General features: G+C 52.1%; 1 protein-coding gene across 1 annotated transcript; it reads right to left on the bottom strand.

Moving 5' to 3' along the window:
- Positions 1–829: 829 nt before the first annotated feature.
- On the bottom strand, positions 830–25,195 carry LOC131291277 (low-density lipoprotein receptor-related protein 2). The gene is made up of 15 exons (XM_058320466.1): positions 25,021–25,195; positions 21,649–21,792; positions 21,388–21,519; positions 20,249–20,521; positions 19,911–20,165; positions 15,700–18,015; positions 8,645–14,508; positions 7,155–7,561; positions 5,580–7,084; positions 5,191–5,503; positions 2,104–3,872; positions 1,862–2,023; positions 1,493–1,778; positions 1,138–1,394; positions 830–1,059 (listed from the first exon to the last, which is right to left on the bottom strand). The coding sequence occupies exons 1-15, from the start codon at positions 25,193–25,195 to the stop codon at positions 830–832; spliced, it is 14,088 nt and encodes a 4,695-aa protein (XP_058176449.1).
- Positions 25,196–26,346: the final 1,151 nt, after the last annotated feature.

Here is a 26,346-nt window from a genome sequence, read left to right as displayed (position 1 = left end):
AACTAATAGTTATACCGTTTACTACCACTTAGCTCAATTTTTAGCTATGGACAAATACTGAATCCGAGCCGCTTACGTTATCCTTTTTTGTGCCATTTCCAATCCTTACTTTTAACCTTGATGCTGCTTGACGATGTATCGAAAAGAAAAACTAAATCATTACAGATTCGTGTGCAGCGTTACTATTTCTCTTTCTTCTTCTCTTCTATGTCGGGGTCCAGTAGATAACGGTTGGCTGTAATAGTATAGCGCTATTATTGATTGTCTTGAACGGTGTACGTGCTGCAATTTTAGTTAATGCATAAAGAGTTTCAGTGTTCGTACCTGAACGATTTTCCCAACGGTTAAAATTTTTTTTCTTCTACCTTTCCAGTTCTTCTATGCTTCTATGCTATGTTTGTTCTTTCACTTTCACTCTGTGGAGTTGTTCCATAGTTTTACGTGTTCGATTCGTTTTTCGTAGATAGCTTTTTTTTTCAAAATCTTAGACACCATAGTGCAAAATAAGGATATGTGTGTATTAACTCATTAATATCCAAAACATTATATAAAACGGGAAAAAGTTTAGCTTTTCAGCCTGCCATGCTGTTGCTACATGCATATTCATTTTTTTTTCAGACTATGTTATCCTCTGCCTCACAGTTCTGTCACTTGTGGATTGAGCTTTGCTCCACACACATTTACAAAAATAATAATAATAATATTAATAATAATAATAATAAAAACAGGAAAGTACGACTTCCAAATGTTGAATAAGCCGCACCCTCGGATGTTGGTTCGAATTATTATACGTTCTCACTTCGCGGTTTTTTAACGTGTGCACTTAGCTCTAACATTCTGATTTGTCCTCCTCTACCAGTAGCTGTGTGTCTTTGCCGGTATCGTGCATGGACGGGTTAAGCTCCTTCGGACGCAGGTTAAGCTGGGGCGAGGTTTTATGTGTAATGCTGCTGGGGGCCAGTATGGCCGACACAGGCTCGATGAACGGGCCACTGGAGATCGAAGAACCGTCTTTTCTGCCGTTCGCTTTGCCTACATCTGCGGGTACTTCATAAATGTCTAGACCGAGCGGCGGAGAAAGAAACCGATATTCATGAGAATAAAACAATAGTTGGGTAACTCTTGCATGATACTAACCGGAAGGTATATCGCCGGCAGCCGTTGCATCGGTACCACCCTGGACGGCATCGTACATTGGGTTGCTGAAGTCAGTATTCTTGTTGTTCAGTGTGTCCATGCTGTAGCCATCGAGTGGCGCGGCAGCGGCGTTCGCTAGTCCAAGGCCGCCTGGCGCGGGAACCCTCTGGGTGGACGGGAATTCGGACGAATTGAACTCTACGTTCGTACCTGGACGGAATGATACGCTCTGCGATGAGCTCAGGCTCGGTTTGCCGCTGAAATGAAAAAAGAAAAAAACAACAGTGCACCCAGCGTTAGTCGTGGCAGTTACGAAATGTGTCCACTTCCTTCAGCATCGCTGGCGGATACTAACAAGGGGCGCTTTTTCACGATGACAAACAGCCCGATGGCGACGATGATCAGCATCACGATCACCAGCGGTATGAGGATGGCGGCCGTGCTGCTTCCGGCCGAGCCGAGTATCTTCTCGCTAAACACCTCGCAGTGGGCACCGGAAAACTCTGGCAGGCAGACGCACACCAGCTCCCCGCTGCTGCCACCGCTGCTCGCCCCGTCGCCCATCGCTTCGTTCGCTTCCTTGCACAGACCTCCGTTTACACACGGGCAAACATGTGGCGCAGGTCGTGGTTGTTCGGCAGCTGCGAAGGGACACAAATAGAAAATTAAACATAGAATAGTTAAAGCCAACCTGTCTGGCAAGATAGTAGAATCGTTCACTTACGTGCATCACAAACGACCTCGGTGGTGCTACGATGCGATGTCGGGGCGGAATTGTCCGGACAGGAGCAGCGACGTCCACCCGGCACGAGCAGGCACAGATGCGAACATGGGTTGCGATAGCAGGGGTTGTTCAGGGTGGTATTGTAACGTAAATCGTGGTAAACTGATGTGGAAGAGACAGAGAGAGAAGTGTTAAAATTGACCGAAATGCAAAACAAAACCGTCCGAGTCGCATCGTCTTACCCTTAATACTGGATGGATTGGCCAAATTGCGTTGCACCGCAACCTGAACGCCGCGTCCAAACTTGTCCTGCTTCAACAACTCTCCGGTGTCGCGCGTCACCCAGTAGAGACTCGACTCGAACACGTCCAGCGAGACGGGATGCTTCAGCAGATCGCCCTTGAGCACGGTCCGGCGCATGGTACCATCCGGCTTCATCACCTCGATGGTGTTGAGCTTCGTGTCGACCCAGTACACCATATGGTCCTGCGAGTAGTCGACCGTGAGGCCAGCCGGATGCCGGATCGCCTCGGTGATGACCGGCCGGCGCTTGGAGCCGTCCATCCACGACACCTCGATTTTCGGTGCGGAACCAGCGTCGGCCCAGAACATGCGGCCGAGCTGTGGATCGACCGCGATCGAGGTCGGCACCTCCAGGCCGGCCTGCACCAGCGCCCGCCGGTAGCGACCGTCCGTCTTCGCGACCATGATGCGACCGCGCGGCTTCGACCCGGTACGGTCCGTCTCGGCCCAGTAGAGATTCTCCGCCACCCAGTCGACGGCCAGCGCCGTTGGCTTCGTGTTGCCCTTCATGTTGAGGTCCTGCGCGTACCCGACCTTCGCCTCGCCGTTGGCCGCGTTCACCATGTACGAGCGCTTGATGGTTTTCTCGTAGCTGTCCGTCCAGAAGATCATCTGCGTCTCCGGGTTGTAGTCGAGCGCCTCGATGCGCTTCTCCCCTGCTATCACATCGAACTGTCGGTTTTGACCCGGATCGTACGCCCGAATCTCCGGCCCGCTCGACAGCACCAGCAGCGGCTCGTCCTTCACCGCCTTGCACACGCCCGACACGCTGTCCGAGAGGCGGAAACCGTCGCGGCACGAGCACTGGAACGTGCCGTTCAGGTTCGTGCAGAGCTGCGAGCAGCCGTGCGTGCCGGTGGCGCACTCGTCGATATCGATGCAGTGCTTCTTGTTTGTCGCGTCGATGATGAACCCGGAGTAGCAGGCGCAGATGTAGCCGCCATCGGTCAGGTTGACGCAGTGCTGCTCGCAGCCGCCCTTGGTCAGCGTCGAGCAGGTGCTCGTATGGTGACAGCCGAGCTCGTCCGAGCCATCGCCGCAGTCGTCCGCGTAGTCGCAGATCTGCGCCCGGTCGATGCACTTCTTGTTCGCACACTGGTACTGCGTGTACAGGTCGCACGGCTTCTGGCGCGTCGCGCACAGTGTCATATTGTTCTCGTCCGAGCCGTCGCCGCAGTTGTCCACGCCGTCGCAGATCTGGTAGCGTGCCACGCACCGGTGGTTTGTGCACTGGAAGCGGCGCAGCGTGTCGCAGTTGAAGTTGGTGCAGACGGTGGCCGCCTCGTCCGAGTTGTCGCCGCAATCGTCCGTACCGTCGCACAGATCCGACGGCAGCACGCACAGGTTGTTGGTGCACTGGAAGCGCGACTCCGGGCAGTAGCGGCCGCCCGGGAACCGGGGCGGACAGTTGATCTCGTCCGACATGTCGCGGCAGTCCCGGTCACCGTCGCACCGGAAGTACGAGGCGATGCAGTGGCCCGACGTGCACTGGAACGTACCGTTCTTGCACTGGAACCCTTCGCAGCTGTACTCGTCCGAGTTGTCACCACAGTCGTCCTCGTGGTCGCAGCGCCACCGGCTCGAGATACACTTGCCATTGTCGCAGCGGAACTCCGACTCGGAACACTCCCGGTACTTGCCCTTGCACTGTGCGTCCGTCTCGTCCGAACCATCGCCGCAGTCGTCCGCAAAGTCGCACATCCATTGTCTGTTGGGATGATGAAATGATGAAATGACCATCAATGTGTCAGAGAGATAGATTAACTGAACGGGGGTTAATACCCGATCCTCACTCGGAAGGCAAGCTTCGAGTGTTTTCGAAATGCGTTGTCCGAGTGTGACCGCGGGCAGTTTTTGCACCATCTCATTTGTTTCTTTTTTTCACTACGCCACAATGGTTTGGAGTGCAGCTTCTTCGAAAACACATTCATGTACGAATTAGTACATTTTTATTCAAGTATTTTTGGAAATTCTAGCTTTTCCAAAACCAAAAACGGGACGAGTGAATATAAAACATGAATGTTGCTTCTTTTTGTCCAAAAACATCTATCAACACATTTTGTGAGAAGTGGCAGCAATGTTTGAAACGAATTCACTAAACTAATTTGTTACTTAGTTCATGCTGGCGTAAAGTGCTCGAATAAAAGCTGTTTGTTGTTCCTAGTGTATATTCATCGATACAATAGAATAACCCAGGGGTCGGCAAAGTTTGGCCCGTCAACTGGTTTTATCAGGCCCCTAATAAAATATTAGTGCTTCATACAAAAAACCCATCTCATTTGAGATGTTCGATGAGATAAGAGTTAACCCTTATCGGATTTTTTCACGATGTCAGATTGGTTTTTTCCCGAAATGAAGATTGATAGAATTGTTGAACGAGTTGTTCAATACCAGTTGACTTTTTCGTATATATCCAAAGTCCCACGGCAATAATTCGTTTACTTTGTATCCAAAATCGGTACATACAAGGAATACAATTTTACGAAATAAAATTTGGCTCTCAATACTGAAATTTATCAAAGCTCAGCTATTTTAGTTACTCAGTATAATAATTTGTGTACAGGATCAATTTCAAGTAAAATTTAAAAAAATAATTACCAGTACAATAAACCAAAATGAATATGTTGATTAAAATCCAACGAAAATAAGTATGAAATAACGATAAAATTTTAAATAGTTTAGCTTAAACCACTTTTTAAGTAACTTTACTATTTAGAAAGTTGATACTCTGTTCAAAAGAGTTTAGTGTTATATTGAAAACATTAAAACATCGTGTATGGTATTCAACCCGCGTTTTCAGTTTCTCTACAACAAACACAAGCAGCTTATGAGTACCAAAAGTACTATCATAGTTACTATAGTACTGACCATCATTCAATAGATAATTCTTCAGAAGAAATATTATTTTTTCTTCTCTGTCATAAATACAAAAACACAATGAAAGTGCAAATTTTGAACCATTCTCTCAAAACGACAAGACCGTGAAGGGGTTAAATACGTGTGATGGACGCCGACGGCTAACATACCTTGGGATGCATCGGTTGTTGCCGCACTTGAAGTCCGTCTCGAGGTTGCACTGCGGGCAGTTTTCCGGCTGCTCGTCACTCTTGTCGCGGCAGTCGTCCTTGCCGTCGCAGAACAGCCACTTGGGAATGCAGCGGTAGTTGGACTGGCCCGGGCAGCGGGACCAACCGGTGGTGCAGTTGCGCTGCCGGCACATGTACGCCGGCTCGTCCGAGTCGTCGCCGCAGTCGTTGTCGAAGTCGCACATCCACAGCTTCGGGATGCAGCGCCCGTTCTTACAGCTGAACTCCGTCTCCGGGTCGCACGCACGTTTGTCTTTGTGAAATAAAAGGTGTTTTGGTTGTTAGGATTGCACGTGACAGCCAGCCGGGAGACGTGACGGGATACTTACGACATATTTCCGGATCCTCGTCGGAACCGTCCTTGCAGTCGGCGTCGCCGTCGCACTTCCAGCTGTCCAGGATGCAGCGGCCGCTCGCTTTGCACTTAAAGTCGGATACCGGGCAGGGTAGGTCGCAGTTCTGCTCGTCGGAGCTGTCCCCGCAGTCATCCGTACCGTCGCAGATCGTCGTCGAGGGCGTGCAGTTGCCGTTGCCGCACTGGAACGTGCCGGCCCGGCAGTGACGCGCCGGGCAGCTGTCCGGCTCGTCCGACCGGTCCTTACAGTCCGGCTCGCCGTCGCACTTCCAGAACCAGGGGATGCATTTTTCGTCCGCACCACCGCACCGGTGCTGACCGGATGTGCAGTTGGCGATGCATACCTTCTGATCGCGGGCCAGATAGAACTGGTTCGGGCAGGCGCACCGGTAGCTCGGGGCGCCCTCCTCGATGTACCCTTCCACGTTGAGGTAGGTGGACTCGAGCGGTGGCGCCAGCAGGCACAGGTGCGAGCAGCCACCGTTGTTCGTACCGCACGGGTTCGGGAACGGCACTTGGCGCAGCGGGTGGCTGATGTGGACGTCGTACGGGCGGTGCGTGGTGTTGCGGATCACCGTGTAGTTGGCGCCGGTAAACTTGTTCGCCCGCAGTATCCCCTTCAAGTTCCAGTCGGTCCAGTACAGGTAGTCGTCGAAGATGGAGAGGGCAAAGACGTGCGGCACCTTGCTGCCGGACAGCACCACGTGCCGGTGGCGGCCCTCCAGGTCGGCGAACGCGATGTAGTCCAGATGCGCGTCGGCCCAGTAGATGCGGTCGGTGAAGTAGTCGATCGCGAGCGCGTTCGGCCACGCAATGTCGTCCTCCCACGTGAGGATGCGCGTGAAGTTCGACCCATCCATGCCCATCTTGGCGATGTAGGCCTGCAGGTGCCAGGAGGTGAAGTACAGGTACCCGATGCCCGGGTGTACGACGATGGCGCGCGGGTCGACCACGCCGGAACGGAGCGTCTTGCGGCGCGTACCGTCCAGCTCGGCCACATCCAAGTTCTTCGAGTGCCTATCGAGCCAGTACAGCTTCCGCCCAACCCAGTCGATGGCGATGCCCTCCAGACCGTGCGAGTCGTGCTTGATCACCGCCTGCTTCTCGATACGCACGCCGTCCACCATTGCGCCGAACGGCGACTTGAAGATCGTCTTCGCCGTCACGTCGCAGAAGTACATCTCCTGCTGCTGCATGTCGAAATCGATGGCCACGACGTTCATCAGGTCCTGATGGATCAGATTGTACTGGTGTCCATCGATCGACATGTTGCGCACGTAGTACTTGTTGCTGAAGATCAGCCACGGTTCGATCGCATCCTTGCGCTTGCACGTGTGCTCGTCGTTCTGCCGCTCGTAGTACCGCTCGTCGCACTTGCAGTAGTAGCCACCCGGAGTGTTCGAACAATGCTGCGAGCATACACCCGGTGTCTCAATACACTCGTCGATATCCGCACAAGCCTTACCATCCTCCAACAATCTAAACACGATAGAAACACGATGAGAACGTAAGATAACAGATTTTCACAGCGGGCAAACAAACGACTTACTTGTATCCTTGATTGCAGTCACAGTAGTAGCTGGTAAGCGTGTCGACGCACTTGTGTCCGCACCGGTGTATCTCCACCTTGGCGCACTCGTCGATGTTGCAGTGCAGCGGCTCGTCCGACTCGTCCGAGCAGTCCGGCACCTTGTTGCACACCAGCGGGTAGTCGATGCACTGGCCGTTGTTGCACGTGAACTTGCCCTCTGCACACGTGCTGTTCTCCTTCTTGCAGTCCACCTCGTCCGAGTGGTCGCCGCAGTCGTCTTCACCGTCGCAATGGTACTGGTTGCGAATGCACTTGAAGTTCTGGCACGTGAACTCTTGCGGTGTGCACGTCTTATACTGGCTGTTGCAGTTTTTGCCTTCGTCGGAACCATCCCCACAGTCGTTGTCGTGATCGCACACCCAACCCTAGTGGAGTGATAAAGAAAAGGGCGCCGTCAGCGTTAATAGCTCAAGTTTGTCTAAGGGAGATCTATATGTAATCAAAACTGTGGTTCATTGGGTTTGTTATTTCGATAGGAAATAAAACATTAGGCACCCCTTACGGCTGAAATCCGGAAGGTTTATATGGCCGAAAGGCGTACCAAGGGTGTCAATGAACCAAGTGGCCCTACAAAAAGTAAAAGGAGTCCTCAGTCTTTTAACTCCTAGAACTCACTTGCTAGAAGTAAAATATATTCCATATAGCAAGGAATTCATAACTAACGTTGACAATCCACCAACTTCTTTGGGCCAGAAGGTTACTTCAACTGGCCTTATAGTTAAGGAAAACTGAGAAAAGATGGACCTTGTACGGATGTGTCGATCGAAGCCAGTTACTCAAACTAAACGGCTCGAAACTCCTATCAAACATGTTGTCGGAAAATCGCGACCACTTGACCATCATGGATGCTGTAGCTTATTTGAAGGTAGACGATGACAAGTGGTAAAAAAACCTGGTACTTTATGTCCCTTTTGAAGTATCTTACAGCATATTTTAAATGCTTTGGGGTCCCTTAACTCCCATAGAACGCGGAGAGACTATGTGCACAAAGCCAATGTTCTTTATGGCCAGACTTTCGGCACATGGAGATGTGTATGGTGTGCAGTGCCTTCCGGAGTTTAGAAACTTTATCAGAAAACATCATAAAGGTATGATCCAGTAGTTAGGAAATACCTGGCCACAGCAAATCATGCCCTAAGACCATCGGAGGAGTTTAATGCTATACCGCTACGGGCAATGGCGTCGCAAGGGTCATAATGGAGCATTTGATCTCATATTTTCGGATTAGCTCAGATCATATAAACTAGAGAGCCGATCGGATCATGAGAAGCTATTCCTTCTCCTCATCACTAAGTGAGCCAAGTATCCCGAAAATGAACACTTGTTGGTCGATATACCATATCGATTGATGGAGAAAAACGTATCCGATAGCTCCCCAGGGTTTTATAAACATATGATATTTTAATATTGTACCAACTGCTTGCTCGGAGCGGATGTCGAATGGTTACCTGATTGATGCAGCGTCCGTTGGCGCAGGTAAACTGATCTTCGGCGCACGGCTGGGGCGATGGGCAGTTCTGTAGCGTGATGTTCTCGTCGGCACCGTCCACGCAGTCCGGATCGCCGTCGCAGATCCACTTCTTGGGGATGCACTGGGCGCGGGCCCACGCCTTGTTCTCCTGGCACGTGAACTCGGTGTCCTCGTCGCACTTGCGGTCGTTGCACTGGTGCCGGTTGTCCTCGTCGGAGTTGTCGAGGCAGTCGTTGTCGCCGTCGCAGATGTAGATGCGCGGTATGCAGTTGCCGTTGTCGCAGGTGAACAGGTCGCCGAAGCAGGTGCGGCCCTCCGACTTGCAGTACTCCGGCGGCTCGTCCGCCCCGTCGCCGCAGTCGTCGTCGCCGTCGCAGTACCAGGTGGCCGGGATGCAGCGGTGGTTCGGGCAGCGGAAGCTGTTCTGCGGGCAGGTGCGCTGCGCACAGTGCAGCGTATTCTCGTCCGAGTTGTCACCGCAGTCGTTGTCGCCGTCGCACAGCCAGTACGGCTCCACGCAGATGTTGGTGCGGTCGCACTTGAGGTGGTTCGGCGGGCAGGTCGTGTTGGTCGGGCAGCGCTCGTGCGTTTCGTCCGACGTGCCGTTGTCCTTGCAGTCGTTCACCCCGTTGCACACCTGGCTCTGCGGTATACAGCGTCCGTTGGCGCAGGTGAACTCACCGTCGACGCACGGCGGGTACGAGCAGCCCTCCTCGTCCGACCCGTCCTTGCAATCGTTCTCGTGATCACACTTCCACGACTTGAAGATACACCGCCCGTTGGCGCAGCGGAACTCATTGGGGGCGCACGAGTGGAACGCGCAGTAGTTGACGTCCTCGTCCGAGCCGTCACCACAGTCGTCGTCACCGTCGCACGACCACATGCGCGAGATACACTTGCTGTTCTGGCAGTAGAACTTGCTCGCGTCGCAGGTGTGGTTCTTGGGCGCACACATGCGACCCTCGTTGACCGGCTTGGTGGTGTCGTTGCACTTGCACTCCGGCTTGCCGTTCACGCCCGGGTGGCAGCTCTGCGCGCACCCACCGTTGTTCTGCATGCACGGGTTCGCCTGGCACTTCTGGCGCGTGGAGCTGTAGATGTGTATGTCGCGCGGCGAGTCCTCCAGCCGCTTCACCATCTCGAGCACGTTCGCACCGGTGTGCTTCTCCGCCCGGTAGACGCCGCGCAGCTGCAGATCCGTCCAGTAGATGTAGTTCCGGAACACGGTGATCGCGAACGGGTAGATGGTGGCCGCTATCAGCACCTCCCGGTTGCGCCCGTCCAGCTGCGCCCGCTCGATCTTCTCCCGCACCGCGTCCGTCCAGTAGAGCATCCGCTCGTCGTAGTCGATGGCGAGGCCGCTCGGCTGCGAGAGGTCGCGGTCGACGATCGGGCGCTTCAGCGAGCCGGCCATCGTCGTGCGGAATATCTTGCCGGACGTGCCGAACCGGCCCCAGTCGGTGAAGTACAGCGTGCCGTTGCACGGATCCAGCACGATGGCGCGCGGCCGCTCGACGCGCGCTATCATCACCAGCTCGGTGCCGTCGGTGTTCATCGCGTAGATCGAGTTGTTCGAGCTGTCCGTCCAGTAGATCTTCTTCTGCGTCCAGTCGTACGCGATGCCCTCCGGGTTGATGCCGCGCGTGATGATGGGCGTCACGTTCGACTCGCTCGGCTTGTCGCCCTTGAGGAAGGCGATGCTCGACCACGGTCGGATCTGCGTGAAGAACAGCTTGTTGTCGGCGTAGTCGAAGTCGAGCCCGACCACGTTGGTGAGGTTGACGACCGGCGCGAACGGCACGTTGGTGGAGGTGGGATCGAGGTCGATGGCGCGGATTTCGGTGCGCGTCGCGAAGATCACGTACTCGTCCGTCAGCTCGCAGTGCCGCCCGTCGCTGGCCAGCCGGCCGACGGCGCAGTCGCACCGGAAGCTGGGCTTCTGGTTGTAGTCCGGTGGCAGGGCGAAGCACAGCTGCTCGCAGCCACCGTTGCCCAGCCGCAGGCACGGGTTGCCGTCGTCCATCGGCTGGTTGTTGATGTCGTAGATCGTGATGTCGCGCAGCTTCGGCAGGTTGGTGCGCACCCGCTCGGGCAGCGTCGTGTTGCCCGGGAACTTGGACGCCCGGAACACGCTGGCCAGGTTCCGGTCGACCCAGTAGACGTCGCCCAGGTGCACCGCGATCGCCATCGGGTTGGCGAGATTGCGGCGGATCACCTGCCGGTTGCCGCCACTGTACGACACCTTCTGGATCATGTCCAGCTTCGAGTCGACCCAGTACACGTCGTGCGTCAGCATGTCGACGGTGAGATCGCGCGGGTTCGAGATGCCCGACGTCACCACCGGCGTCCAGTTGGAGCCGTCGAGGTAGCACTTGCCGATGCGCGGGTACTGCCCGTAGTCGATCCAGTACAGCAGGCGCTTGATCGGGTTGACGGCCAGCTCGCGCGGCGCGTCGTTCGTCATCTTCACCAGCACCTTGCGGTGCGTGCCGTCCATCCACGCCACCTCGACGTAGTTCTCGTGCGGGAACACGTTGGTGAAGTACATGTTGCCCGCCACCCAATCGATGGCGATGCCCCGGACGCCGTTGCTGCCGATGCCGTCGCGCACGATGTGCTGCAGCTCGGTGCCGTTCGGTCGCACCCGGAAGATGCCGTTCCAGTAGCCGCGGTTGTACTCGACCCAGTAGATCCACGACTCGCGGTAGAGTACGTCGACGTGCAGGATGTGGTGACCGGTGCCGGTGATCGGTACCATCGCCTCGGTGCTATCCCGCAGGCTGTAGCCGCGCGTAGTGTCCAGCTGCGACACGACCGCGAACGTCTTATAGGGCGTGCAGGCCACCTCGTTCTCCTTCTTGTAGCCCATGCCGCAGGCGCACACCCGGGTTGCACCGGTGTGCGGGAGGCAGAGGTGCTCGCAACCGCCGTTGTTCATCGAGCACGGGTGCTGCAGCAGCGAGCGCTTGCGGAAGATGACCATGTTGCGCAGGTCGGGCTCGTTGTCCAGTATCAGCTTGGCGTTGTCGCCGTTCGGCAGGTCGACGCGTGCCAGCTTCTCGTAGGTCGGGTCGATGAAGAACAGGCGCGAGTCCAATACCTGCAGGCCGCGGGGTCGTGCGATGGCGTTCTCCTCGCTCAGCACCGTGCGCCGACCCGAGCCATCGTAGTCGATGGACAGGACGGCCGGCGGTAGCCGCGTGCTGTAGTACACCCGGCGCTTCTCGCTGTCGACGGCGATCGACTCCGGGTACTGGATGGCATCGTCGAGCACGCGCGGCTCCGTTCCGTCCATGCCCGCCATGGCCACCTTGGTCGGCACACCGAAGCCACCCTCGTCGATCCAGAACAGCTTGCCGTCGGTCGGATCGAGGGCGATCTGCTTCGGTTTCGCCACCGCCGTCCGGTTGCCATCGTTGGCCAGCACCACCGCGCGGTACCGCACCTTCCCGTCCACGCTGATGGCCTCGATGTTGGAGGCGATGCGATTGCCCAGGAACAGGTTGCGTCCGATCCAATCGAACGCGATCGTGCAGGCCGCCCCGACGAGGCCACTGTCGCCGCCGAGGAACTCCGTCCGGTTGCCGCCACCGTACGGCGTGGCGTAGATCGTGCAGTTTTCGTCATCCGTGTCGTCCGCCTTACCCTGCACCCAGTACAGCGTCTCGCCCTTGCGATCGTAGTCCAAGCTGACGCCTCCCTCGATGCCAACCACCGGGATGAGGCCGCTCGAGCGAGCATCACCACCGTTGAACGGTACGTCCACAATCTGGTTGCCCTTCAGCAGCATAATGAACGGATTTTCCTCCTCAGCACAGCGACCCTCCGATAGCAATCGGTACCCGGGCCGGCACTTGCACGCATACCCGGACGACTCGGACGGGCTGAGCAGACACACATGCTGGCAGGTGGCCCACTTGCACGGGCTCTCGTACAGCGGCTGCAGCGACGGATGGTGCACGTGCACCGAGAGCGGCTGCGAGATCAGATGGCTCACCACCGTCTGGTTGGTGCCGCGGAACTTGTGCGCCGACAGTACCCGGTTCAGCTGGCGATCGGTCCAGTAGAGCGTGTCCTCGAACAGCGACAGCGAGTGCGCGTGCAGGAGGTAGTGGCTGGCGGCCAGCACCTGCTGCCTGCCGGTGCCATTGTAGTAGCAGAAGTCGATAAAGTCCAGCTTGGAGTCGGCGAAGTAGACGCGCTGCGTCGCCACGTCGAGCGTGAGGCCGTTCGGCCAGTAGATTTTCGTGCTGACGATCGTCTCGCGCATCGTACCGTCCATGCCGATGCGCTCGATGCGCGGGTTCTCGCCCCAGTCCGTCCAGAACAGCCACTTGGCGGACGGAGCCGGATCGAGGCACATGCCGCGCGGTTGCGTGATGTTCTCGCGCACCAGCACCAGCCGGTTGGAGCCGTTCTCGTGCGCCACCTCGATCGTGTTGAGCTTGCTGTCGAGCCAGTAGAGATTCTGGCCGATCCAGTCGTACGCCAGCCCCTCCACCAGGTCCAACCCGGTGGAGATGATCTCCTGCGGCTCCTGGCCGCGGTCGAGACGGGAGATCTTCTTCAGCTTCATGTCGCTCCAGAAGATCGTGCCGGTGTGCATGTTGGACGCGGTCGCGACCACGTTCTCCACGATGATCGGGACGCGCTCGAGACCCTGCTCCTTCAGGTCAGCCACCAGGATCGAGTGTCGGTTCGAGATGATAAGGAACGCGGCCGAATGGTTGACCGCCTTGCACGTGTGCTTGTTCGGCTCGAGCACGTACCCCTCGATGCACGAGCAGAAGTACGAGCCCTTGGTGTTGGTGCAGCGCTGCGAGCACAGACCGGGCGGCTTACACTCGTCCAGGTCGTGGCAGGTGTAGTTGTCGGCCGCCAGCTCCTCGCCCGGCGGACAAATGCACAGCGCACCGAGTGGCGTCTTCTGGCAGCCGTTCGAGCAGAGGCCGGACTGGTGCTGGCACTGCGCCAGGTCGCACCCGATACCCTCGTCCGCTCCGTTCGGGCAGTCGATCACGTCGTCACAGACGGACGTCAGGTTGACGCACCGCCCGGTCACGCCCGGACACGCCCACTGGCCGTGCGGACACCGCAGCGGGGGCGTCACGCACGCATGCTCCACACTCTCGTCCGACCCGTCCCCGCAGTCGTCCTTGCCGTCGCAGATGTACGCCTTGTAGATGCACTTCGCGTTCGCGCACTTGTAGAAGCCGTTCGGGCAGGTGATCTTGCTGCAGTCCTCCTCGTCCGAGTGGTCGTCGCAGTCGTTCGAGCCGTCGCAGTGCCACGCGATCGGGATGCACACACCCGACGACCGGCAGCGGAAGTGCTTCTCCAGGTTGCACTGGTTCGGCTCCATGGTCGGGCAGCCGAGCTCGTCGCTGCCGTCGTTGCAGTCGGGAATGCCGTCGCACTTGTACGGCTCCTCCACGCACTGGCGCAGGTCGGCGCACTTGAACTGGTTCGCCAGGCACGTGATCGGCGGGCAGTCCTTCTCGTCCTGCTTGTCGAAGCAGTCGTCGTCGCCGTCGCACACCCAGCTCTGCGGTATGCAGTGGCCCGTCCGCGGGCACGTGAACTGGAAGTAGGCGCACGTCTTCTCCGCACACGACGGGCCCTCGTCCGAGCCGTCGCCGCAGTCGTTCTCGCTGTCGCACTTCCAGATGTTCGGTATGCAGCGCCCGTTCTCGCACGCGAACTGCGACGCCGCGCACGTCACGTTGCCGCACTCGAACTCGTCCGAGTGGTCGCCGCAGTCGTTCTCCTGGTCGCACCGGAAGTTCAGCGGGATGCAGCGGCCCGATTTGCACTGGAACTCGTTCGTGCCGCACGTCGGTTCTGTGAAGGGTAAGCATGGGAGGGTGAGAAGGATACGAAGGCAAAGGGGGAACTACACGAATCTTCACGACGAAACTCATTCATGTGAATGTTCTATGAAGAGGGATTCGCTCCACGAATCGATCGCTGAATCCGATTCATAAAGAATCTTCACGGCGAGATTCATTCATCTCAATATTCTATGAAGAGGGATTCCAACCTTGAATCCGATGCATGAGATTTATGAATCTCTAAAATTTATTAATCTCCTACATCAGTGATGTCAAACTCAGTTAACCTTCCTCCCAAAAAAGGTTTACGGGCCAAAACGAAACATTGCTTGGATTCGTGAAAATAGGTTCTTATCAGTGTGCTTTTAACTTAACAATGAATCATGTTTACACTTTTAAGTTTTTAGTATGTATTATATTTTTTGCCTCTTACAAATTTGCGATGAATCATATCCAACTGTTAATTATCACGCCGACAAAGAGTAAGGGTTTTACCCAGATTTTTCGAGACAAGCTAAAAATAAATAGCGTTCATGGAAAACAAAGCTGACGACCTACAAGAGCATTTTAAATGATATTACAGATGATCAGCAATCAGTTAGCTGTAATAATTATGCAGTTTGACTTATCTTAACTCTCTACTGGATATGATTTCGTTAGAATTTGAAAAACGATTTGTGAACGATGAAGATATCGCTTACGACGGAATTCTTAATCGCCAACTATTCATGATCCGTCATTCTCTATCATGAAAATTCAGATTCATTGATGCTTTTCAAAGAATCACTCGAATTCATGATTCTGAATCAGATTCACACAACACAAACATAGACCAGAGTTATGTCTTTCCGATAGAGATTCTTCAATCTGAATGATTCTCTGCTTGGCTTTCTCTCTCTCCTTGAAAAATGCATGATTCCCAAAGATTCATAAATGTTAAAAGAACAGAAAAGTAAAAGCCCGAAAAATTGTCACTTGATCCACGCCAATGAAAGAATCATGAAGATTCACGAAAGATTCATTATGGTTTCCAAAGATTTATCTACGTTTCGAGAAGATTCAAATCCTAAAAGATTTATAAACCAATCTGAATGAACCTTAGAGGAAAGAATCATATCAATAAATCTCGGCTGAAGATTCATAAAGCATAACATTAAACAGACACGCGGTGAGGATACGCCTCACATACGACGTTACTTACTGGTGCAGTTCTGCTCCTCGTCCGAGTTGTCCAGACAATCGTCATCGCCATCGCAGATCCACGACTTTGGTATGCAACGCTGGTTGTTGCAGGTGAAGTCCCAGGTGTTCGGGCAAGCCTGCATCGGTGGCTCCGCGTTCGGATCCGACAGGCAGGTGCGTTCGTCTTCGCCGAGCCGCTCGCCGTATGGGCAGCCGCATCGGACTACCAGCCGCACCGGGGACATCGCACCCGGGCCGGTTATGACGTCGGAGGTGGTGGTTTCGTTGCGTGGCAACGCGAAGCAGAGCTTCTCGCAGCCGCCATTGTTCACGCCGCACGGTTGACTGCCGTCGATCACCTGCACCCCGTGGCTGTACACCTTGACGCCGTACAGGCGGTTGGTCTGCGGTTCGCGTACCATAATCTCCTCCTGCTCGCCGTTCAGCTTGTTCAAGCGCACGATCGCATCCAACCGCCAGTCGGTGATGTACATCCACTCCTCGTGGATGACGATCGAGAACGGGTGGCGGATGAGCCGCGAGTTGACCGTCCGCACGTCCGTGCCGTCTAGGTTGGAGTGCTGGACGTGGTCCAGTAGGGCGTCGCACCAGTACACGCGATCCTCGCGGAAGTCGATCGACAGCCCGTTCGGCCAACCGAGCGTCACATTGCGGAACACCATCAGGCCGCTGCCGTCGGCGTTCGCGCGGCTAATGTTGGCCGGTCGGTCCCACTCGGAGAAGTAGATGTAGCCCCGGTTCGGGTGCACCACGATGGCGCGCGGTCGTTTCAAGTTCTTCAGCAGCGTCCGGCGATAGCTGGTGTTGCGCGTCGACAGCACGTTCAGCGTACCCTTGCGGCTGTCGATGTAGTAGAGGTTCTTCGACACCCAGTCCACCGCCAAACCCTCGACGCCCTCGTTCTGCGAGGCCAGCACGATCTCGCGCCCGGTACCGTTGCGGTGCACGCGGTAGATCACGTCCTGCAGCACGTCCGAGTAGTAGATGTGCTCGTCGACCGCGTCGAAGTCGAGCCCGACGAAGCGCGCCCGGCGCGACACCACCGGCAGGATGGCGTCGCTGAAGCCCTCGATGACCGGGTCGAGCACCTTGCCCTTGATGAAGCGCTGCTGCGAGTACATCAGGAACTCGAACACCAGATTGCAGTTCATCAGGTCGCGCGACAGCTGGAAGCCGGTATGGCACGCGCAACGATACCCGAGCCCGGACGGTGCACCCTGCACCGCCGTGACCACGCACATCTGCGAGCAGCCGCCATTGTTGTTGCCGCACGGGTTGGACACCTTGGGTTGCGTCAGCGAGTGCACCGCTATCAGCGCTCTCGGTTCGCGAATATCCTTCGCCTTGAATATCGACTGGATGCTGGCCGTACCCTCGAAGCGGTCGACCGACATAATGCCCTGCTTGGTGGCGTCGGACCAAAACACGCGATTCTCGAACAGCGCCAACCGGGACGGGCTGGGCACCTGCTGACCGCGCAGGATCATCACGCGCTGCTCACCCTCGTAGTTGACCGACTCGATGTAGTCGAGCAGCGAATCGCACCAGAAGACGCGCCGGGCGATGACGTCCACCGCTACACCGGACGCCTTGTACGCCGCCTCCGACACGATCGACTTGGCGTGCGTGCCGTCCATATGAGCGCGCAGTACATGGCTGCCGTCGGCCACGAACATCAGACCGGCGGTTGGATCGAGCGCCAGATCGGCCGGGCTGGTCAGGTTGGAGCCGAGCACGACCGCATGCCAGCGTCCGTCCAGCTCGAACACGTCCACCTTCTGCCCGACCAGGTCCGCCACGTACACCTTGTCGCCGATCCAGTCGATGGCGATCGCCACCGGCGCCCACGTTCCCGGCAGCGTCAGGTCGTACCCGCCGAACCCGCCGTCCACCAGCACCTGCGACTGCACCTTCCTCGTCTTGATGTCCGACCAGTATAGTAGGTTCTTGGCGTAGTGGAACGAGAGGCCGCTCGCGCCGGTTGCGTTCGCGACGACGCGCGAGTCCTGCCCGTGTGCGCTCATGCGCAGGATCGCCCGATCGTAGGCGAAGAACAGCTCCAGGCTGGAGGCGGTTGGCGCGACGCAGCGCGTCTTCTCCATCAGCGTGTAACCGGCGGCGCACGCGCACGAGAACGACCCGTCGGTGTTCGTACACAGCTGGTCGCAATGGCCCCACACGGTGCACTCGTCCAGGTCGGCACAGGTACGATTATCCGGCGACAGCGTTCGCCCGACCGGGCAGTAGCAGACACCGCCAGACAGGGACGGGCCGCACTTGTGCTCGCAGCCCAACGCTGGACACGACGTGATCGCTGTTGGCGTAAAGGAGAAAGCAAACGATAAGAGCACTGAGCACCTGCCACACACTACACGCTGTCAAATATATGCTCATACAATTTGTTCATAGAGCCGAAGTGAACAAGGCATAGTTTTTGTTTGTTTTACTTTTCCATTCATTGCTAATATTCAACACACCAATGCAAATAGGGGTCATTTAAACCCCGACACAATTTTTTATTTTAATATCTCAAAAAACTATAGCTAAAATAAAAATTTCAGACTTTTCTGTTCGACCAGTTCCGAGAACCAACTTGACTATGCCTAAAATCCTTTCTAAGGACCCTTATTTTTGAAGCGCTATAACTTTTGAACTATTTTTACAGATTTTTCAAATCCGTAAGCTGTTACTTTTTAGTTTGTTTGCTGACTATCTTTTGGCGCTTTTAATTTCTTTCTTTAATTTTCCAAAGCAATGTAGTTTAGTGTTAATAAAGCAAATCTACCCCCATGCACTATTTTGATGAGTTTAAAAAACCTGAGAACCTAACGCAATATGTATGGAATCTGTTAGGATTCGTCCTAAAGAGCGCGAATCAAAACCACAAATTAAAATGAATAGACGCTGAACGAAAAATGTAGCCTTTATTAAAACTTAAATTTTTATCGCGACTGGCTGACTTTGGCCCGACTTCCTCTATTTATACTTTTGACCCGGAGGCGATGGCCGACCTCAGGGGTCATCGATCGGCGATCAGTCAGCTGATCGCTAAAGTGACCTGTTTTTGGTGTTGTCATTTTCTATCGGGCTTTCTTTACTGAGCCGAATTAACAGCTGGCGTTAGGAATGAAACGTGTTTCTAACAGAGCCATTGTAAGGTACAGTGTGGTTTAGAGGTACGATTACCAAAAAAGATCCATCCTAAGTCGTTCCATTAATCCGAGTTAACAACGTCAGGAAACAAACTAGACGAAAATCAAAATGTTGTGTACGTTAAAATGGCCCAAATAGAATAATAATCTTTTAAGGAGGATACCAAGTTGTTGAAAAACGTCGCATTTGATGGATTTGACAACCCATCATTTGATAATTCTTTAAATACTGCTCTGCTACTTTTGCCACACGCATAGCGTTTGTACATTCCGATGAAATCTATTTATCCTGTAGCAATCTCATGCTCAGTTTTCATAAAGCGCAAGCAACCAGCCGGCTGGTGAGAAATGGATTTGCAAAGATTTGCGCACCTGTTATTAAGTATGGAAACTAGTTATTTGTTGATGACACGCAAATCAATATTGAATGCGCTTTCATTTGCATCGGCTCACGAATAGTAACACGTCTACACGAAACGAAACAAGGGGACAGCAAAAGTAATATTTTCGCGTGTATTTTCATTTTTTTTCTCTTCATGTGAATTAAGCCTCAGACTGTGTTTTTACTTGACATGTAAGGTGGTAAGGTCAACGATCTACAGTCATTAATGAGAGTTTGCATGTCGTGAAGACAAATAAAGAAAAAAGGTGTTTGAACAAGATGAAATGCCTTTTAACATATTTATCTTGATCAATAACTGGGAACTTGACTGACATTATAGTCTAGAACGACTATCAGGACAGTAGATTTCAATTTAGTTAATTTTTTATAAATATATTGTATCAAATTAAAACAAAACATGTAATTGCAATCGTTTGAGTTTGAGCGAATATGGCGATGAAAATAACGTGCCGCATGAAACGGGTTCAGAAAACATTGAAAGTTGGTGAAAAAATGGCTGGTAGTATGACTTCAACACAGGTATGCTATAATTGATCTATCCAAAACAAAGCTTGCAGTTAAAATAAAGTCCAAGAAAATCCAATCTGGTGTTATGAAGTAAATGATGTTTGGATTTGTATGAGAATATATTGGACACCGTGTACATCGACTTACAGCATGCAGTTTCCTCGTCCGTTCCGTCTTCGCAGTCTCGCTTGCCGTCGCACAGCTTCGACCGGACGATGCATTTCGCCACACCGTTTACGCCTCCCCTTGGGCACAGGAACTTGTTGTCCGGACACGCGATCGCCGTGCAGTTCGCCTCGTCACTTTCGTCCGAGCAGTCGTGGTAGCCGTCGCAGTGGAAGGTGGCCGGTATGCAGAGCGCATTGGCGCACCGGAACTGTCCTCCGTGGCACGGTGGGAAGTCTGGAAAAGGTGCGAAAACGGGGGGTGGGGTCATTGGGGGCGAGTGGCTCGCTGGGGACGCTGACGGGTTCTCCGGCACTTACTGCAGCCGACTTCGTCCGAGTTGTCACCGCAGTCGTTCTTGTGGTTGCACTTGAGCGCCGTGTCGATGCAGCGAGCCCCGTTGGCGCACCGGAACTGGTCCAACCGGCAGGCCATACCATGGCAGCCCTCCTCGTCCTTGCCCGTCCGGCAGTCCAGGTAGCCGTCGCACCGTTTCTCCTTGGGAACGCAAATCTCCGCCACGCGCCCGTTCTGGGAGACACTTTGCGCCGGTGCCCCGCACCGAATGTCGTCCGGTTGGCACTTTCGATACGCTGGCGAGGTAGAGCAAAACATTGTGTGAAGAAGCAAATCATATATTTCCCAGTACCTTTTATTACGACTTCTGATGATACTGCTCCTTTCGACAAGGCAAGTGTGTACCTATATTTACTGATGTGCGTACTGAGTAAGAATGAATGATTGAGTAGAAGCTTACGAATGAATGATTGATTTAAACCCAAACAGTTAATTTTTGTTACTCCTTTTGATTTGAATTCTTAACAGGGTGAGTAGAGTTGAGGGAACAGGGTGAGTGAGTACAAGAGTTGCTAGTCGCCATAGAGAATCGAATCTCAAATAAGGATTCAAATCCTAACAGTGAGTAAAAGAGTTGCTAGTCGCCATAGAGAATCGAATCTTAAACTGTGATTCGAATCCGAAACTGGGACTTAATATACGAACTATATATGAATACACATACAATTTAGGAGATCCCAAATTGGGATTCGACTCTCTATAGCGAATAGCAAACTCCTTTACTCACTCATTCACTCTTTTGGGATTCGAATTGCTGTTAAGGATTCAAATCTCCTCGACGACCAATAAATCATTTAACACATTTTAAATCACAAAAGAGTGACTTCATGATTCGAATCATCGTTATGATTGTTCACTCTGATTCAAATCTTTAAAAAGAGATGTTAGCCTCATCGCTAATATCTACTACTATATGCGCCGCGTTTATCACACTGGATAGCATTGAATATCATAGGTTGTACAACGGGTGTACGGGGTAAATCCCACCATTCTCTCCTCACCGGAAGCTCCTAGCGGTGATCTCATCAGGTGAACATTCATAATGATAGTGGACAGCGCACCGTCTATGGGCGGGCTAACGGTGAACGTGAGCAATACTTACTGCAGTCCGACTCGTCCGTTCCATCAATACAGTCGATCGTCATGTCACACTTGTAGTGGGGAGGAATGCAGTACGTCTTGTTGAACACGTACTGCCCGCAGCTTATCTGTCCCGGTTCACATTCCGGTGGAGCTAGTGGAAGGGAACGGAGTGGTTGGAGAAAGAGATGTTTCAGAACTGTCCCCCGTCGCTCCTCTACGTTGAGGTACATATGGGCAGGGATCAACAGGCACGGGTAACGCCTTGCTGTGCACTACTTACGACAGTGGTTCTGCTCGTCCTCGCCCTTATCGCAGTCCTTTTGATAGTTGCAAACCGACGTCTGCGGTATGCATTTTCCCTCGGGGCACCTAAACGTTCCGAACGGACATGGCACGTCAGTTTCGTTCCTAAATATACTGCCACCTGTCAAGGATAAATATGATAGTAATTAGCTCGGTTGCTCTTCTTTTGGATTTTAAAGTATCTTCTTTATTTCCAACTCCTGACTTATTTCCTGATCTTTCAAGGTAAGATATCATCGACATATCAAGAGAGGTAATAACCCCACACGAATACTTTGCCCATTTTCTAATGTTTGACTAAGCTCTTTTACACTCTAAGAAAAGTCCGCTTGAGATAGTCTTCCTTCGCTTTAAGGAATTCATATAAATCAAGGAATACTATCATTTGGGAAGCCATATTTAATGATTAGTGGATTGATTCTCATTGGTAGGCACTACACAACCTAGTTCAGATGTTAGGTCTAGGTTACATTTCAAACTAGCAACCTAAGATAACGAAAAGGCACCCCGAAAAAGGGGTTTAAATTGTTCTCTCTTTTCTTCTGATGTACGACTTCAGCCAAGGTAAAGTGCTGTACCAATCATCTATTACCGATTTTACTGATGGTGTTTCTCCGTTTTACGGATTTTGAAGAATACCATTTGATTAACAATCTTCAAGGAATGTGGGAAACTGTATGAATTGCACCCGCTTTTCAGAGTTGCTGAAGCGGAAAATATGAACGTTAAAGTACTTCATATACAAATAGTCAAAGTAAGGCTCAGTTGGTAGCGTAGGCTTCGATCCAAATGAGAACAATGTCAAATATGTGGTGACTCTTAGTCCGTAGGATTCATCGTCTTAACCTTGTTTGTCAGGTAGCTTACTTCATGGGCACGTTTGATTGACATGTGCTCCTCGTTTGCAAGTATACATTCGATAGACGTGGACGTGGACATCTGTATCAACTTGCGTAGAGAAATTGCACAACATCAAATAGAAAACTGCTGGTCAAATAATTAGTTTTACTTCTCGGGTCTGGTGCTAAAAAGTCCTGCCGTTGCATGCAATATGGCGGATTAGTGACCGCAGATGTTGCCTTGGATGGGTTATGTTAAAAGCTGCTGCACTCGCAGTAATGATATGGATGAGGTAAAAGCCCCACGCTAAGCGATGGGGAACGATGTATATTTGTGGTGCAGCACATTAATAAATTGAAATGCCAAAAAAAAAAACAGAGTAAGGGGGGAAATAAAACCGATAACGTGCATATATTTTGCGGCTGGGCAGGAGCCAGGTAGCTCATCTTGTACTGCACGCGCTTCATTTGCTACATTTCAATTTCGGCCACCTTGCTACTTTTCCTTTGAGCTGCGAGCGAAACGCTCGACTACGATGTAAAAGGTGGCCTAGGCTTAGTCGAAACGGCGAACCTCGAAAAGTCAATGAATCCAACCAGACTGCCTACCCGGCCCGTTTACTTCCCGTTGCCGGAGGGAAAAGTGAAAGTTTCGTAGGCACCCGGGTTTGTAGACGACGGGGCGGGAAAGAAAAGCAACACACTCAACCCCGGTAACGACCACATCGAGGTGGGGGGGTGGATGGTCGGACTTATCGATTCGTGGAACAGAGCAGTTGTCGGGCCACAATGGTAGGATTTTGATTTGGTTTGTTTAAAAGACGCGCACCAGTAGCCGTGTTTTTGCTTCTTCCGGTACTCGTCCAACTCGACCCCTCGTCGGCACGTCAACGCCTTTCACACCGGGTTGCGGGTGTGCGTGTGAACGTGCACGGGGAGGAAATCAAGCTCGGGAAGCACGTTGATCGACTTCCGTCTTGGGCCGAAGGAAACGGCGACGGTGAGTTGATAGGAAGTCGTGCGCTATATGAGCCCCACTTACGTATAGCAATGAGAAAACCCGACGCACAGCCAGCAAACGGGGTAAAACCGGAAAGTTTTGAACTCTTTCACAAACGTCTTCACGCGTTATACCACAAGTTTTAGCTCGTGTTGCATTTTGTTTCCCCCTACTTTGGCCTTCGAACTATTTTAAACGAAAAGTGGGTGACAGCAGCAACTAGTTCTAAAAAATTGGAGTCCCATAAATAAATGAACATGCAACATAAAAACTGTAGTATTATTAAAAACAAGTTCTTTTGGCAGCTAAGTCTTCGTTTTGCCTTCGAAAACCGTCAATTTAACAGATTTTATAAACGAATGTTATTAAAAAAGATTGTACTAAAAAGTGTGCTAAAACGCTTCAACGATTCGAGTCAAACGATCATCAAAATGCTTCTTTTTCTGAAAGCTGCTCTTGCCTATTGCAGTCTTTAGTGAGATTCTTACTCAAACAGATGTTGAACTTGATTTGTTAAAAGAGTTTGGGGTACGTAGACTATTACCTGAGGGACGTTCTTTGGTATTACGCGATTGCTATTGCTTTATCTGCGAAGAGGACAAAAATCGTCAAAAAGAAGTCGCGTCGAATCATCATATAATTACAAATTTACTTTAAACTGATGGCAGAGAATGACAAAATATTCCATTTTGTACACTGGGTTCCATCAACCACCAGTTCCCGGACGAATAAATTAACTACACAGCAAGGGATCTCTAAGGAGCATCTAAGGAGCAGAAGATGGTTTAAATATCACTGTGTAAAGCCCCGAGAGCTGGCATAATGAGGTACGCTTCAGCAGATAGAAAAAAATGATACAAATCAGCAAAAAAAAAACAACCATTCCAACGAGAATAGCTTCTCGCCAAAGGTTGATCGTGACGCTGCACTTCACGCGCAACCCCGAGTGCCGAGACGATTGCAAATGTTGCGAAATTTCACAGAGTGTACGAGGATTGTGTTTTTTGATTGGTAGAAAACCGAATCTCGTACATCGCTACCGCCGCGACGGATAATCCCACAGTTGCAGAGAATATAAACCTGTTGCAGCCGCCAGTTGGGGTTTTCCCAGGTGTGCAAGAACATTCTGGTATGATCTCCATAGCCCGAACGATTTCTAAATGTTACGTTATTCTATCACGGTTTCGTTCGCATTCCTACCACATCATCCACTTAAGCGATTTTTATCTTTTGCATAATCGTGTTTGTGTAACGTGTTCCTCGCTCTAGGGCTTAGGATTTGTTGAGTGTTTGGGAAACACATTTTCACCGTGCATATGATCAAGAACTCCAGAACTCCTGAAAAACGCTCCACAGTAAAACAAAGTTAAAGAGTTCACTAAATCACTGTACGATGAGCTAAAGCTTTAGAAAAAGGAAAACTCCTCCATCTTCTGCAATGCATCATGGTGGTCCACAACTTTTCCAACCATGTTGAAGGTTATACAACTGATCACACAAGTGCACTTACCTATTCCTAATAGTGATTCTGCATTAGCTGTGCTTGCCATGCAGACTGCCAGTAGCACCACAATGGCCGACTGAATGTTGGAGCAGCCGAAAACGTTCGGCCATATTGCAGTGTGTGGCGTGCGCCTTCGCCAGCTCGGCTTCCCGCTGCCGTCGTCCGGAGTCGACAGCTCCATCTTGCAAGCGCAGGAATCCAGAACACCTGTCCGAGTCTTTATTGTTTCTGGTATTTGGGGATCTGTCTCACCACTCCACACCACTCCACCCCTATTCCTCACGCACACCCGCGGCCGCCGGTGGTCCTACCGGGGGCTACCGGGCAATGGAGGGATTTACCGTGACTACGGTTTAGAGTCTTAGAGAGCTCGCCCTGCCGATTCTCTAGCTTTCACTCAAGGTTGTTCTAGTTTATTTCCACGTCATGCAAATTACAACCCGCCGCACGTAAACTCATACCCCCTGCTCGGTCACAACAAGGCTACAGGTAGCGATGCTAATTTGTAACTTTTCCGCTGGGAAACAAGCACATAAAGTCAATCTTCCGGGGTTGGAAAAATAAAACAACATGTAAGTGACTTCCGTTTTAATCCATGTACCTCGAACTGGAACTAGCGCTTACTCACATACCATTGCAAACACTCTCACAACCGAACACTCACAAGTCTGTTACACATGCACACACGGCACACTAGTGTGCGGTTTTCCGCATAGCGCACCCTCCTCCTTGCCGCTCGTGTACTACATCACTTTTGGGAAGGAAGATCGCAATTTCTCCAATACTATTGTTTGATTACTTTTTCTTGAGGTGCATTTTGTTCATATGCTGGTGATGTGATTTGCTTGCAGACCGGTTGATTGATCGTGGACAAACGGTGAGTTGATAGAAGTATGCTGCTTCGTGTTAGATTCGCTGAAGCAACCGCCTGGTTCGCCACTCCTGCAATGAGACGGAAGCAAAAAGAATATTTTGGTTGTTTTTCAGTTAAGACTACCCATCTTGTTTATGTGCTTTTCAGTTGACATCTCTATCGATGGTAAAGCGGGAGAATGAAACATATAGTACACACCTTACTTCATTAATATGTTTTGCAATATAGTAGGCTAAGAATATACCGAAAAAAGACACATAAATTCTCAATGCTCCACGAAACACGAGCTCATTGGCCAAATTGCAGAAAGTAACGGTATAATCAAACGCAATGATATTACTAGATATTACTGGTTCTCTACCCGTCTCTCTTACTCTTTCACCACATTAATCGTTCTTTACCTCTTCATGTATGCGTGTGTGTGTGTGCATGTGTGTGTGTATCATGTATGCCATGTA

Source organism: Anopheles ziemanni, chromosome X (genome assembly GCF_943734765.1).
Source record: "Anopheles ziemanni chromosome X, idAnoZiCoDA_A2_x.2, whole genome shotgun sequence".
In the NCBI taxonomy this organism is placed as follows: Eukaryota; Metazoa; Arthropoda; class Insecta; order Diptera; family Culicidae; genus Anopheles; species Anopheles ziemanni.
This window is presented reverse-complemented; position numbering and strand designations above follow the sequence as displayed.

Excerpts from the sequence above, each read along its gene's own strand:
- LOC131291277 (XM_058320466.1), bottom strand. The coding sequence starts at position 25,195 with ATGGAGCTGTCGACTCCGGACGACGGCAGCGGGAAGCCGAGCTGGCGA. Across the intron at positions 1,779-1,861 it reads CGAGGTCGTTTGTGATGCAC|CTGCCGAACAACCACGACCT; the intron begins GTAAGTGAACGA and ends GTCCCTTCGCAG. Across the intron at positions 1,060-1,137 it reads TGCCGGCGATATACCTTCCG|ACATTTATGAAGTACCCGCA; the intron begins GTTAGTATCATG and ends CGCTCGGTCTAG.